This window comes from Callithrix jacchus, chromosome 10, assembly GCF_049354715.1.
Source record: "Callithrix jacchus isolate 240 chromosome 10, calJac240_pri, whole genome shotgun sequence".
NCBI lineage: Eukaryota > Metazoa > Chordata > Mammalia > Primates > Cebidae > Callithrix > Callithrix jacchus.
The window spans coordinates 108,388,441-108,405,262 of NC_133511.1; the positions used below are offsets into that span (position 1 = coordinate 108,388,441).

At 36.5% G+C, this 16,822-nt stretch overlaps 1 protein-coding gene across 3 annotated transcripts in view; it reads left to right on the forward strand.

The window, feature by feature from the left end:
* Positions 1-11,255, forward strand: part of API5 (apoptosis inhibitor 5) — a 30,263-nt gene extending 19,008 nt beyond the window's left edge. The window contains exons 10-14 of one of the 3 annotated variants that reach the window (XM_009007960.5): positions 140-233; positions 684-740; positions 2,271-2,347; positions 2,847-2,983; positions 5,848-11,255. In XM_009007960.5, the coding sequence (XP_009006208.1) occupies positions 140-233; positions 684-740; positions 2,271-2,347; positions 2,847-2,983; positions 5,848-5,885 (403 nt within the window). In that variant the 3' untranslated portion in view covers positions 5,886-11,255. The remainder of the gene's footprint in view (positions 1-139; positions 234-683; positions 741-2,270; positions 2,348-2,846; positions 2,984-5,847) is intronic. The other 2 variants (XM_009007959.5, XM_002755195.5) reach the window with 2 other exon arrangements.
* The last annotated feature ends 5,567 nt before the right edge of the window (positions 11,256-16,822 follow it).

The following is a 16,822-nucleotide window of genomic DNA, read 5'->3' on the forward strand; positions in this document are numbered from 1 at the left end:
AACTTAAAATTTTGCTCTTTAATGTATTGGTCATGTAGCCATTTCTGCACTTGGGATCATTTTGCTACAGTATAAGATTGAGTTTAAAAATTAAATTGAAGTGATGAATTGCTAATTAACAAACACTTTTTTCATTTAGGCTGCAGTACTTTGCACGGGGCCTGCAAGTTTATATCAGACAACTTCGTTTAGCTCTCCAGGGTAAAACGGGTGAGGCCTTAAAAACAGAAGAGGTAAGAATACTGGCTCACATTTCATAAACTGCTAGTTCCATACCAAACTATATAGACTTGAGTTTTTCATTTTCCCTTATCTCACCTAATTCGGTAGTCTTCGTCCCAGTCCTAATGAAATGTTTTAGACTTTCATTGTGTTCCTATAACTTAAACTGATTTATTTTAAAACAACTCCTATGTCCATGTGACCTATCCCTTACTCATTTTTTAGGTACATTCTAACCTGTCAAGGGAACATAATTATTTGCTTTCTTTGCCACATCTAGATTTGTTTAGAGTCAAGCAGTAGGAATAAGCATTATCTATAGAATTAAAACAAGGAATTCTCTAAAGACTGTAGAAGTGATTCTGCTAGAGAAGTATAATTACTCTAGTTCTATGTCAGAATGGATTATGCCTCATAGAAGTTATTGGCAATTTTGTCTTAATTTTCCTTTCCCTTTGCAGAACAAGATTAAAGTTGTTGCATTGAAAATAACAAACAATATCAATGTTTTAATTAAGGTAAGTCTATAATACCAAGTGATATTTCTGCAGTTTCCATAAAATCATACATTTATTTATTTAAAAGTTTTACATAAGATACTTCCAACAAAGGGAGGCACGCACACTTCCTCTGGCTCAAAGCATTGAAATAGATAGATACAGTCTCAGAAATTCCAATGACTTAAGTTCTAGTGGTCTTAATGCTGTTGGGTTCTTTTGAAAGGCCAGTAAATCCCTGTTTTGCTTACTCTTAAGAATGGATATGTGCTATATATAGCACAATGAAATGTTTTCCTGTGTTTTCTTTTTATAAACTTGTCTATGTAATAAATTGAAAGCTGTACTATAGGCTAGGGTATACCTTTCCATTAAGCTATAAATACCTTTCAATTCTGTTTACCCTTCCCAAGTATCTGCTAACCTAAACAAAATAATAACCTGAGAGAACAAAAAAAAAAAAAACACACCAAGTTGCCATCACTTGTATTGTATTATACTGTATTGTATTGTATTGTACAATTATAGTTTAATTGTATTATGCCAGATGAGAAAAAGAAATGGTATTTGCAACACCTATAGTACATAGCCTGCCAGTAACAAAAACAGACTAGTATGCCTTAAAGCTAATATAAAAATCATATGGAATAATTATAGTTGACCCTTGAACAATGAAGGGCTTAGAGATACTAGCCCCATGTATACATTTTGACTCCTGCAAAAACTTTACCACTGGCTGGTACAATGGTAGTGGGTTATCAGAACTTATTAACATTTGTGTCACCAAAATTTGTATTTTTAGGTACACCCACTGCTACATTTGACTGACTTTATAAAAATTAATTTTGAAAAACTACCAATAACCTGCTGTGGACAAGAAGCCTTACCAATTACATAAACAGTTAATTGACATATTTGATATATGTATTATATACTGTATTACAATCAAGTAAGCTGCAGGAAAAAATGTTAAAATCATAAAGAGAGAATATATTTATTAAGTGGCAGTGGATTATCACAAAGGTCTTCATCCTTGTTATCTTCACATTTAGTAGGTAGAGAAAGGAGGGATTGGTCTTGTCTCAGGAAACGTGATTAGCCAGAGCTTTAGTGGTTTTGGTTTGTTTGTTTTTACTTTTCGTATGGTGCTGACAGAGTTTTAGATTTTTTTCTAATTAATTTGCAAAAGCACAGGCAGATTGCACCATTGTATTTTCCTTAAAGTGTCTGTGGTGACTGCATCTGTGCAAAAACAAAACCTATTTGCTGATTTTGTTTATTAAAATGGAAAAATATTGATATATTTTATCCTGAAATGTACAATGACATTTAGAAAAAAAGCTACACTACCCTTTGTTATGTGTACAAAATTATGTTAATTAGGTAATAGATGTGATTTGTAAACAGAATTGTCCCTGTTTAATTTTCTGTTGCAGTAAGCTTGGTCTCCTAAATTTAATCTTTAAGATCTGTCTCCATTTCCTACCCTCACCACCACTCCCTGCTACCAACAAATACATTAGAATTCTTGTGTGACTTTTGTCTCTCCAGGATCTCTTCCACATTCCTCCTTCTTATAAGAGCACAGTAACACTATCCTGGAAACCTGTACAAAAGGTTGAGATTGGGTAAGAAATATATTCAGAAGAGATTTGAGTGTTATCAAAACTTAATTCATTTGTTACATTTACTGATCAAAAGGGTGCATTGTTAAATGATTGATAATAGTATGTTTAAATATGACTATTAGAAAAGTGACTTAAAATGTAAAATCTAATTTCAGTATTTTAAAATAAACTGGTAGGAGGTAATCCTGGAATTTTCAGGCCTACTTGTATTCCTGTAACAAAACTAGATTTTTTTCTGACAGATTTTGTAAAGTGAGTCACTTGCATGTAAGTCTGTGAAGCTACATATTTCAGATTATTTTAAAGCCTTGTTAATGCCTTCTGACATTGTCTACATAACCAAACTATGGTTAATTTAATGACATCAAACAATTCTTTTTTTCTGATGAGATTATCCTCTTTAGGATGTCTTTCATAACTGATATGCTGAATTATAAATGTATTGATAGCTTTTGGCATAATAGAATGTTTTTAATTGCTGTTCTTCCTATTGTTACAGGCAAAAGAGAGCCAGTGAAGATACAACTTCAGGTTCACCACCCAAGAAGTCTTCTGCAGGACCAAAAAGAGATGCCAGGCAGATTTATAATCCTCCTAGTGGGAAATACAGCAGCAATCTGGGCAACTTTAATTATGGTGAGCGTTTCCGTTTGGGTACAAGCAGTATGAGAGATTAGGCAAAAATTGTGTTGTACTAATTATTTACAGTGTCATGGTTCTATCCGATGACTTTTCTGAATTAGCTTGGGAAACTAGGGCTGTTGAGGAAACAATTTATCCCATTCCTCTCATTCACCCTTGTAGGCTCACTGTACTGAGCATGCAACATTAAACAATGAGGACTTAAAGAAAAATATGCCTCTTGTATTCAGCAGAACCAGCAGAAACAAAAGTTGACAGAACCGTTGTTTCCATCTTTCCCTGTTGTAGCTTCAAGGCAAGGCATTCTGTGCATTCTCCCTCAGGGATGGGTATAGCTTCTGAGAGATACTAGTAATACTCTTTCTTGGACTTTGGACCTTGCCAGCCTGCTGCCTGTTCTTCCACCTTCTGTAGTTAGTTAGAAAGTAGTCACAGAAGTGAAGTCAGATGTTTGGGCATCATCTAGCAAGAAAGATGTATTCTATTGTAGTCTCTCCTTCTGCCCAGAGTGCAGTCCTCCAGTCAGTGCTAACTCTTCCCCTTTAACCATTAGAACCAGGAGAGCTTCATACCAGTCTATCCTCTCCCATGGCTCTTGAATCATAAGTAAAGTTTATCTTTCACTGGCTTAATTTCCCCGTGGATTTTTTTTATTAATAATGGAGAGAAATATCAGGTCAATTCCTTACCTTGCTCAATAGGACATAGTTTAGGCAGGCATGGTAGCTCACACTGTAAACCCAACACTTTGGGAGGCCAAGGTGGGAGGATCACTTAAGCCCAGGAGTTCGAGGCCAGCCTGGGCAACAAAGTAAGACCCCGTTTCTATAAAACATTTTAAAGATTAGCTGGGTGTGGTGGCACGCACTTGCAGTCTCAGCTATTCAAGGAGCAAGAGGCAGGAGGATCATTGGAGCCCAGGAGACCAAAGCCTACAGTAAGCTAGATCCTGTCTCTTTAAAAAAACAAAAAAAAAGTAGGTTCTAAATCATATTATCTCTGTAATTTTGTTTCTAAGGTGAGATAACTATAACATTAAATTTCTTCTATAACAGTTGAATTCCTCTAATGTCTGAGCAGATTTTAGAAAGCCAATATTAATTTTAGACTGAAATGAACCCTTCCCCTCCAGACTCTGAAACAAATTTAAGGACGATCACTGAACTCTTTTACTTCCATAACAATATGTAAATGTGCATCTCCTTGCCTCTCATCCGAAAACTGAGGTAACGCAGCTCTTACAGCCTTCAAATGAGAGTATTTGTGAAAGTATTTTGTAAGGGGAAAGGATTCTCTTACTTGGTTGAATCACATGTTGTCCTCTATCACTTGTATGATTTAATGTATCTAACAGCACCATTCTTAAAATCAACAATTATCTCAGATACTGGGAGAATGTGGCTTTAATCAAAGTAATCAAGAGCTATGGCAATACAAGAATTGTACTCCTTTTTATTGGGCAAGTTAATTTGATTTTGCATGAGGATTCTATGTGTGACATTGCCTGCTCAATAGTGCGAATCAGGTGATAAAATGCATGTGGAAAAAGAATGTGAAAAATGTAACACTTTAGATTGTATATGTTTTTAAAAGAAAACAAAAAAACTGTCAATGTGAAAAGTATAAGCAGAGTTTTACTCAAGACAAAAATCTAGGAGTCACAAACTTCAGTTATTCCTAGTCTTCAAAATAACAGAAGGGCAAAGCAAAGTAAACATACAAAGGAAACTAAAATCTGATTCTTCTTATTGGAAAGAACAGTGAATTTCTGCAAGTATTTTACATTTGGGAATTGAATGTGATCTGGTCATAGATATTCTCGCAACAAAATTTGAAGCATTTGCTTGACTTTATTTCACCTATTAAAATGAAAGCAGTTCTCAGTATCCAAATTTATGGCTTTACTAACCAGTGTCCCTGTTTTTTGCTTTACAAACATGGTATGTCACAAATTAGTTCAACTTTCGGGTACATTTTCAATCAAATCATTCATAAACATATACCCACGTTTAGTTTTCCTTCCAGTGCACAAAATTCCCCCAGTAACTATAGAGTACTAGATGTTCTACATTTTGTGACTTGTGTTCTTTACTTTTTGGAACATAAAAATAATTCTTAAAGTTTAATTTAAACTGGTAGCAGTGATTTAAAAAAAAAAAAAGTTAATGTAAGCTTTAAACCATTGAAAAGATGATGAAAATGCAGAATTTTTTTTAGGATGAAGCTCTTCAAAAAGAAGAAAATTTGGTGAATCTCTGTACTATAGAAATGGCTGTATCAGTTGGAGGTTAAGAAAAGCATTAGCCGATGTAGAAAAGATAACTACATCAAATAATACCTTCATACAGTGAATTTAATTTCCTCATTAGGTATAGCTGAATAGAATGTAACCCGAACTCATATTGAAAGAGTGGATTTTAGTAGTCTCTTGGCTTAAAGCTAATAATGGTATCTATGACAGTGTTAAGTATGTTGATGTGAATATTGAGTATGGTAGGGTGAAATGTGCAGGCACCTGCATAGATAGCTCCATGTCTGAACAGTCAAAAATGCAGAAGTCATGGCCCACAAAAGGCTACTACACTACCTTAATGCTCCCGTAGTTACTTTGTCTGTCTCTGGGAGCATGCTCTCAGAGAAACCACCTCTGATTTTCTGAATGTGTTCATTAGGATAATAAACATAATGATTTCATTTTCAGATGGTTTGCATACTAATCAACTTGTAAAAATGTGTCATGGCATAAGAAGGTGACTTTGAATCAGACCCCATTCTATTATACAGATAAATATTAGCCAAATCAGGGAAAGGTCCAGTGAGTTTCCTGTCTCAGAATTGAATTACTTTTCTTTCTACAGAAAGGGGGGTCAAAAAAGACATCAAGACATCACCCTAATAAGACATAATGGCAAAAAAGTTGATTGCAAAATTGACTGAAAAGGTATTTTTCAAGCCTCCAAGATTATGGATCAAAAACAGCAAAACCAAGCTGTCTCTATTGCTGCTAAGAAGATTGCTATGATGAGAAAGTTTAGAAGTTAATGAAGAGATTTTATCTCATTTACATATGATTAGAAGTCCAGCTTTTCTGATAACTTCAGTTTTCTTCATGGGGACGACACCTTTCAAGACCATTTCTCTGTGGCTATAAAAGTGACTGACCAGTGAATCAAAGACTCTTGTTCTACTGTGTAACACAAGTGACTTGGTTTTTCAGCAAAAGATATGCTTAATTTATATCAATAGCTGAAACATAGATACACACACAGAGCATCTTTTTGGTGGTAGCCTGAGAGGCTTATGTAGCTGATAAAGCAATGAAAAAAAAAAAACTCAGGCCGGGCGCAGTGGCTCAAGCCTGTAATCCCAGCACTTTGGGAGGCCGAGGCCAGTGGATCACGAGGTCAAGAGATCAAGACCATCCTGGTCAACATGGTGAAACCCCGTTTCTACTAAAAATACAAAAAATTAGCTGGGCATGGTGGCACATGCCTGTAATCCCAGCTACTCAGGTGGCTGAGACAGGAGAATTGCCTGAACCCAGGAGGTGGAGGTTGCGGTGAGCCGAGATTGTGCCATTGCACTCCAGCCTGGGTAACAAGAGTGAAACTCCGTTTTGGGGGGAAAAAAAAAACCTCAGTATTTAGATCTACATTTGTGTGAGCCCAATTGCTTGAACTACTGTGATTAAAACAAAAACCGCATATTTGTTGCATTCAAAGGGACATTTTTTAGCCTAACCTGATTTTCAGAATTCATTATTGGTAATTTAAGATAGTTGTTACAGTTTTATTAGTTACCTTTAGTAATGATAGACACCAGAATAAAGAACTAAGAAGTAGTTACAGAAGTCCTAGCCAGAGTAGGTAGACAAGAGAAAGAAATAAAGGGCATCCAAACTGAAAAGGAGAAGACAAATTGTCCCTGTTTGCAGATGACATGATGTTATATATAAAAAACCTAAAGGCTCTACCAAAAAACTCAGAGCCGATAAATTTACAAAAGTTAGAAGATACAAAATTAATATACAAAAATCAGTAGCATTTCTATGCATAAACAGTGAACTAGCTGAAAAAGAAATCAAAGCAATCCCATTTATTACAGCTATGAAGAAAAAATCTAGGAATAAACCAAGAAGGTGAAAGATTTCTATACAAGGAAAACTATGAAACACTGATGAAAGAAATTGAAGGGAATACAAACAAATGGAAAGAGACTCCATACTCATGTATTAGAGGAATTAATATATTTTAAATGACGATACTACCTAAAGTAATCTACAGATTAAATGCAACTCCTATCAAAATAACAATGACAGTCTTTATAGAACTGCACCAAAAAAATCTTAAAATTTATATGGAACCACAAGACCCCAAATAGCCAAAGCCATCCTGAGCAAAAAGAATAAAGCTGGAGGTATCACACTACCAGATCTCAGAATATAAATTAAAGCTATAGTAACCAAAATGGCATGATACTGGCATAAAAATAGATACAGACCAATGGAACATAATAAACCAGAATTTAATCCACGTATCCACAGCCAGCAGATTTTTTACAAAGGTGGCAAGAACACTCATTGGAGAAAGGGACAGTCTCTTCAAGAAATGGTACTGAGAAAACTGGGTATCCATATGCAGAAGAATGAAACTAGATCCCCACCTCCCACCCTGTACAAAAATCAACTCAAAATGGATCAAAGACCTAAAACAAAACTACCGTAAAAGAAAACAGGAGAACCACTTCAAGACATTGGTCTGGGAAAATATTTTATGAGTAAGACCTAAAAGCACAGGCAACAATAGCATAAAAACCCAGTGGGATCATATCAAATTTAAAAACTTCTGTGCAGCAAAACAAATCTAGATTAAAAATGGGCAAATGATCTGAACAGACATTTCTCAAAAGAAGACATACAAATAGCCAATAAATACATGAAAAAATCTTAAACATTACTAATTAGGGAAATGCAAATCAAAACCACAGTGAGGAGGTTTGGAAGTTCAGTGAAGAGATTTTATCTCATTTACATATGATTAAAAGTCTGAGACATTTGCACCCCCATGTTTATTGTAGCACTATTCATTAGCCAAGACATGGAATCAACCCAGAATCAACAGGTGCATCAACAGATGAATGGATAAACAAAATGTGGTATTATATACAATGGGATACTATTCAGCCATAAAAAAAGAATGGACTTTATAGTAGGTGAAATAAGCCAGCAACAGAAAATTTAAACAGCGCATGCTCTCACTCGTGGAAGTTTTAAAATATTAATCCTATAGAAGTAAAAAAGTAGAACTGGATACTGGAGGCTGAGAAGATAGGAAGGAAGGAAGGGAAAGGGAGAGATTTGTGGGAGAATGCAAAGTAATATAGGACTAAGTCATAGTGTTCTGTAACACTATAGGATGACTGTAGTTAATAATACATACATACTTTCAAATAGGAGGATATTGAATGTTCCTAACACAAATTATAGGTGTTTGAGATGAAGGATATGTTTTTTACTCTGAGCTTATAACTGTACATTCTTTGTATCAAAATCCCATCCTACCCCATGAATATGTAGAATTATTATATGTGAATTTGAAGAGTTAAGTTTTTTAAAAAGTATCAGGGCTGGGCACAGTGGCCCACACCTGTATTCCCAGCACTGAGGTAGGATGATCCTTGAGGCCCACAGTTTGAGACCAGCCTGGCAACATAATGATACCCCATCTCTACAAAAAAAAATAGCCAGCCATGGTGGTGTGCACCTATAGCCCTAGACACTAGGGAGTCTGGGGCAGAAAAATCACTCTAGTCCAAAAGTTCAGCGTTATGGTGAACTGTGAAGGCCTAACTTGAACTCTGGCCTAAGCAACACAGCAAGACACTCCTAAAAAAAAGTGTTATAACATCACCTTGAAACAACTTTGTTACCAGGATACATTTACTTAAGCAACTAACATGAATGTATTTGGCACCTTGCCATACATGCTTCAATATGTATGTTGCTCTTGTTTTACATACAAAGTAAATTTGTAGATGGACTAGCAGAATATTAGTTCTGTTCTTACAGGGCCTACTGCTGTATTCGGTTATGAACTACATTTCTTCTGCATTTGCTGTACCATGAAATCCTAAGCAAGACCTAAACCCTTGTTCGCTTTTTCGTAGAGCAGAGAGGAGCCTTCAGGGGAAGTAGAGGTGGCCGAGGTTGGGGCACACGAGGAAATCGTAGTCGGGGAAGACTCTACTAAGACGTCAGCATTCTTCAGCATTGTCATAAGCTTAATATACTTAAATTCTACTACTTATTGGATTGCCGGGGATGTCCCTTTAAACAGACTGCTGCCTTCAGCTAAAAACTTAATGTTCTTTATACCTTTGTATGTATGATCTACTTTTGTAACAGACCATGGTGGTGTCCAAGGTAAAACCACAGTGATATTTTTGGATGCTTTGTCTGCAATCTTGAGTTGTTTTTGCAATATCATTATTCAGACTTCAAATTGTGACTCTTTTAAACATCTTGATAATTTGTTGAGAGCTGTTCATTCTAAAATGTAGTGACATTCAGTCTAGTTCTGCTGATAAAGTTCATCAGTTTTGAAAGGTTACTGATTTTCCTCTTCCCTCTTAGTTTTTTGCCCAATATATGGAAAAAGAGTAATGGTCAATCTTAACATTTTGTTTTCATTGTTTAATAAAGCTGCTAGGCAGTGGTGCAGCATTCCTACCTAGTGTTATAAAAGCAAAATACTTATATAGCTTTCCTAAAAAGTAGGAATGACATTACATTTTTAGGAGAAAGTAAGTTGCTTTGCACTGCTTACTTAACTCTTTTCCATATATTGTGATACAAACTTTTGAATATGGAATCTCACTATTTGAATAGAAATGTGTATGTATAATATACATACATGCATAAGCATATGTGTGTGTGTGTGTGTATATATATATATATGCATGCTGTGAAACTTGACTACACAATATAAATCACTTTTTTAAATTCCAGCAACGGGTAGTCTGACACAGTGATTATCCTTTTGAGGCTGAATCCGTTATTAACATGTTATTTAGGTTTTTACTCCCAGTAGCAAGGGATTCTAAGTCAGTTGCACTTACATGATTATTGTTATTTAAAACTAAAAATAAAGGCTGCATTTTCAAAGATAAATTGGAGATTGCTTTGGTGAAATACAGCCAAAATACTGAATCTGATGTACATATAGGTTTCTACAGGAAGAGATAGTATAATTTAGAATTTGGAGATTTAATAACCAGGGCTACCCAGAAAAAGTGACTTGATATAACATGGTACCAATAAGTACGGGATGCTCTCTCGGTTTGCTTTTGCCACTTTCAACATTTTAACTTCTCAGGTTATTAATCAAAATTATTGTATAAGTTAGCCAATAGAATTTTTAGGTTAAAACAACAGATGGGGGGTTTGTGGAGTGTTTAATGTCATAGGCATTTTTAGTAGCATAGACCTTTTGTTCTACATTTGAATGTTTCATATATTTTTGTTTCACAGTTAATCTTCCCTCCCCAGGTTTGCTATTCAAATCAGATGCCTGAATGACATTTCTAGTAGTCTGATGTATTTTTCTGAGGAATAGTTTATGATTCCAATGCAGGTGTCTTCATTACCATTACCTCTACACTGCAGAAGAAGCAAAACTCCTTTGTTAGAATTACTGTGCATGTGTATGGGGAAAATAGTTCTGAAAGGCTAGAATGATACAAGTGAGCAAAAGTTGGTCAGCTTGGCTATGGAGTGGTGGCAATAATCTCTAAACATTCCAAAAGACTATGAGCTGAACCTAAACTCCCTTGGAATCTGAACAGACAAAGGAATATAAAATTGCCATTTGAAAACTGACCAGTTAATCTGGACCTCAGAGATAGATCACCCAGTGGCCCAAAGCCATTTCAAGTACAGAAATTATATTAAGACTACAGCAAAATAAATTTGAACATTAGTATAATTTTACCACTTTTCTTCTTTAAGCATATTTGTAAACTCAAAGCTGAACAGAAGTGAAACAAACTTTACTTTCTCAAGTTTGAAGTTGACTGTTCCCTTATCCCTCACTCTTCCCTTTCCCTTTCCTAAGGCAATAGTGCACAACTTAGGTTATTTTTGCTTCCAAATTTAAATGAAAAACTTAATGCCATGAATTTTTTTTCTTTTGCAAGACACCTGTTTATCACCTTGTTTAAATGTAAATGTCCCCATATGCTTTTGAAATAAATTTCCTTTTGTAATTTTGTTTTGTGTCTTGATGTGTTATAATTGTGGTTACTTCAGATTCTTGGATATTTATGAACATTTATTGATTACTTTTGTGCCAATAGACTAAAAATATAAAGATGGATAACACACTGCTCTCAGCCTACAAGGAATTCAGTCTTGCTATAATTATATTTTTTTATTTTTTGTCTATTTTGTTGATCTTTTCAAAAAACCAGTATAATTTTATAAATTATCTCTAATTTTCACCCTTTAAAGTTCTGATTTGAATTTTTTAGGAGTTAATCTGAAAAAAATGATTTTTTTAATCAAAGCAAAACATCCGATACTTGCCAAATCATCAGTAAATCATTTCTATCTTGAGATAATGTGCAAAGCAAGTTGGAACTTATTAAATTAACGGTCAGGCGTTCTCAATAAGTATTCCTGAAGTAGTACCAAGGCTGGTTGTGAGTGTTTGAAAGCCAGGGTTTAAGTGGGTCAGGAGAAGAAAGCTGCATTCCCTTAGTGATCACATCCAGGCCTAAAGCTTTAAACACCATCTATCTGTTAAGGAATGCCAACTTTATATCCCCATTCTTGCCTACAGTTTCATAATCACCTCCTAATTCATCTCCCTGCTGTTAAACTTAGCTCTCTACAATCTGCTCAAAACACAGCAGCAAAGAGACATCTACTTTTCTACCAGAAACTGTTCACTGACTCCCCAATTCAGAATAGAATCAAAAACATTACCTGGTTTTAATACTGACCTCAGCTGCTATTCTTCCCCTTGATCACTCTGCCACAGCCAGTTAGCTTCATGCAGGCCAGACAGAGAAATCCTCCTGCCTTACAGCCCTTGCACTAGCTATCCCTTCTAGTCACCATTCCTTATGTCATCTAACTCCTTTTTCAAATCCGCAACGATAACCTCAATCCTATCGAACTCCTTTTTCAAATCCTCAAAGATAACCTCAGTCCTATCTAATACTGCAGTACCCCTTTCCACCCCACCTAGCCTCCAGATCCCACTTAACCTACTATTTGTTCTCTAGTTTTACCAACTTCTATGTTTCCTCTGTCCCCCACTGCTAGAATATAACATGGCTAAAATGCCACAGAAGTAAGGATTTTTTCATGTTGTTCACTCATAATCTCAAGCATCCAGAGCAGTGTTTTGTACATAGTAAGCTTTCAATTCATAGTAAGTTGAAGGTACTGTTTTAAGTTTAGGGGATATAGTGGTGAACCAAACAGGCAAGCCTATGGAGTTTATATTCTCTTATGCAGATCCTGACAAACTTAAGCCTGTACCAGAGTAGTAAGTGCTATGAGGCTATTGAAGCATTCTAATGCGCTTCAGCTAGCATAAAGAATGGTGAGAAAAACAGCCTCTGAGTGATTAATATGAGCTGAGACCCAGACAATGATACCAAGCCAGCTTCATGAGGACCTCAAGGAAAAGCATTTGAGATTGAGGCAGCAGGATGCTTCACTTTTAAGAATGTTCCAAGCTGTGCTAGAGAATGGGCTATCTTAAAATTCTTAGATTCCTAATGTCAACCTCAGAAGTCCTAAATTCATCCTCTACTACAATAGTGAACTGCTTTCAGTAGCTGAAAATTAACGCCGTGCTCTTTCTGACATTAGGGCATTTTTCCTCTGGAAAATCATGGTTCCTTGATTCTGCCCATTATTCTGGCTGATTCAGGTCTGAACAAATTTGAGTCTCTTTGGGACGCTTTTCAAGTTGGTTACAGGACCACCTGTCTATGTGCTTCCCCAGTAGGTGGGTAAAAATCACCAGGAGAGAGATCATGGTAGTAAGTATGATGGAAACTAAAGCTTAAACTAATAGGAAATACAATGTACCAATAAAAACCTAACACGACTATCTTGCTATCCTCAGAGCAGCCCTAGTATCACTGTGAGTTCGAATCCTTGGTCTCATCCATGGTAGTCCTCATACTTCAGATTGCCTGATCGATTTGACAATTTCCAAATGAAATTACTATATTTACGTATCCTCTGCCTGCCCTTTAAAAATCCTCTTCATTCACTGTGCATATTGATGTTGAGATACACATGTGAAGCCCTTCTTGTTAGAACCAGGCTCCTTTCCACCCTGTTCCCCTCCACCCTCCTTCCAACCAATTCAAAATTGCTCTTAAAGACTTAACTATATGTAGTAGGATGCCAATAATTCCCTCCATTCCTATTCAAACATGTTTCTCCTATCAAGATGAGTCTGTTGCCATCCACACTTGAATTTGGGCTTAAGCTTGTTATCTTCTCTAACCAGGAGAATGCAGAAGTGATGCTTTGCCACTTCTTGGGACATGACCCTCTGGAGGCTGGCAGCTTCCTTTTATTCTTTCAGCACCCTGAGCCGCCCTGTAAGAAGTCTATGTAACCACCCTATCAGAGAGAGGCCCAGCTATCCCCAGCCATTTCAACAGCTCCAGCTTAAGCAACAGACGAGTTGGATCAATCTGGAACATTTTTGCCTCAGCTGAGCTCCTAGCTGAATGCAGCCTTAAGAGTTAGCCCAGCCAACACCAGGAGTAGCAGAACCACCACCCATCTGAGTCCAACAAACTGAAAAACAATAAATCCTGTTTTAAGGCTTAAAATTTAAACCTCTAAGACTTATGTTGGTTTAATTGCTAGGCAAAAGATAACAGAATGTAAACCAGAGTGGTACACTCCCTAGGGGATAGTTATATCTTAAGTATTTTCTAAGGACTAGGCAGTATGTAAATCCTTTGCAATTTGCAGGTAAGGTGGCTCAAGGGAGAAAGTTAATCCGGAAAGATCATTCAACAGAATGATTTCTATTCTAATTCACAACTTTTAAGAATTCTGTGATTTATAGTGATAGTAAATAAAAGACTTATTAGCTAAAATATGTTCAAAGACTAACATGCAGTTAGGGGCTTGCCTATCATTCGTTTAACTAAGAATTGAATCACAATTTGAGATATCGGCAATTTTGTCAACTGCCATCCTGTATTTCTGTAAGTTTCATCTAAGAGGAAAAGTATAATGAAAAAAAAAACTTCAGATCTTAGAACAACAGAATAAAAGAAGGATGACAAGTGATCTGGATATAGGAAATTAGTAGGAACAATTTTATTTAGGTTAAAATTTTTAATTGTTTTATTCACACAAAATGGGAATGCTACATTTGGAGGAGGTAAAAAACTGAGTCAAACTTTTGTATGGAAGCTCCAAGGAAGATAAAAATGATAGTAGAAGAAAATGCTTCCTGCCCTCAGTTGCTAACAGTGTAGGTAATTAAACAAAGAATTTGCAAGATGACAGATCCCTGGATGGCCTTGGTCACACCAGCCCTTCTCCCTTGCTTGCAATTTTCAGGCATAATGTACCAAGAATGCAACAGCCTGAGATAAGGAAGAAGCTTCCAGAACAACCTGGGCTATGTCCTCATTTTTCCTAAAACAGGATGTTCTGCAACATTTGTACTCAGCAATCTCTGTTATACCCAGGGTATAAAACCCAAAGTGTTTTTGGAGTTCCTCATCTGTGTTGCAACATGGGTTATATACAGAAAAGGCTCCATCTGCCCTGGGCAGCTTTCCTGAGCCATGGGGATCAGCTAACCATGGATCCTCCATTTCTGTTTGACTTTGCTGCCTATTCATAATAAATTTTGCCTGACTTACTGTTTGAGTGTTCTATCTCACCAGATTAGGACTAAGAACTTTTGCAGGAATCACACAAGAGTTTGGCTGTTCAAAGTTTATAAAGTAATATCACAAAGTAGCATAGTTTATCATATTACTGCTACAGAATTCAGAGGTGGCAAACAAGTCGACATTTTTGTAGGCTAGGATTTCAACTGTATCTTAAATAGATTTGAGAAAGCAGCATGAGGAATGGATTTTAGGCAGGGAACAGGATGAGCAAAAGTATGTCTAAATTAGTCTGTGATACCTAAAACAGTTCAGTAAAAGACTAGAAGAACAGTACGTGGCAGTCAGGATCTGTAGTAGGTGAAATTCTAAGATAACCCCTAATGGTCCTTGCCCTCATCAAATCTCCCTTAAATATATCAAAACATCATGTTGTACACTAAATATATATACAGTTTTTGTCCATTTCACCTTAATAGAGTAGGAAAGGGGGAAATTTCCTAACTTGACTGTGTAGGGAAAAACATGACTACAATATCACTTCTGTGATTATAGGTTTGGATGTGGTTAGAGCCTGCCAAAATTCATGTTGAAATCAGGTACCCAGTGTGGCAGCATTGGGAGTTGTGGCCTAGTGGGAGATTTCTGGGTCATGGGAGTAGATCTGTCATGAACAGATTAATGCCCTCACATGGGAGTGAGTTCTTGCTCTCTCAGCAATGAATTAGTTCTCATGAGAGTGGGTTGTTAAAGAGTCTGGCTTCCTTGATTTCTCTCTTGCTGCTTCTCTCAACATGTGATCTCTGTGGACACCCACTCCCCTTCTGCTTTCCTCCATAAGAGGAAGCAGCGTGAGCCCCTTACCAGATGCAGCTGCCCAATCTTGGACTTTTCAGCCACCAGAATCATAAGCCAATTAAACCTCTTTTCTTTTTAAATTGCCCAGCTTTAGGTATTCTGTGATACCAACACAAAATGGACTATGATAATGTTATATGGCAAACAAAATTTTTACAGATGTCATTAAAGTTACTAATCAGTTGATTTGAAATAAAAAGGGATATTATTCAAATGGACATAATCAGCTCACATGAACCCTCTAAGTCTGGGCTTAGAGATAGAGGAATTCAAGAGATTTCAGCAGTAGAAATACTCTGCTTGCCTTGAAGGAGTAACTGCCATTGTGAGATCCACATGACAGAAAATTGTGGGTAGCATCAGTGTTCATGGCCACAATCAGCAGCCAGTAAGAAAATGGAGCCCTCAGTCCTACAATGGCAATAAACTGAATTCTGCCAAGGACATGAAGAATGAGCCTGGAAGAGGATGAGGACCCCCAAGCCTCAGATGAGATTGCAGCCTTGATATAAGCCTTGTGATACTGAGCAGAGAACCATCACACTAAACCAGAAGACTCCCACCCCAAGGAAACTGAGATAATGTGTTAAGCTAAGTTGGTGGCAATTGTTACACAGCATTAGAAAATTAATACAGGATCCCAGAAGAGTTATCATCTACAAAAAATTAGATGGTATAATAAAGCTATAGAAGCTATAATTCCACCCCTCTAGAGGTTAACTTGTGAAGGTCAAAGAAATTGCTGATAGCAAAATATTTGATGCTGGGTTTTTCTCAAATTCCTCAGTATCCTTCATTCTCAAGCTCTCAGATCTAGAGTCAGGTGGATCTGGGTCCAAACCTGAACTCTACCACTTAGCAATATGATCTTGGCCAACTTACTTAATTAGCCAGAGCTTGGTAAGTTGTGACAATTAATAGGAACTGTGCATGTACAGGACCCAGGATGTATTAAACACTCAGGAAATGTTTGATGATGATGATGATGATGATGATGTCAGCATTATACACAAGAAATAGGGTTGACCTCTATGCCCCAAAATAAGATGCTGAGACCAAAGGGATTCCATCATTTGCGACTTCTCTATT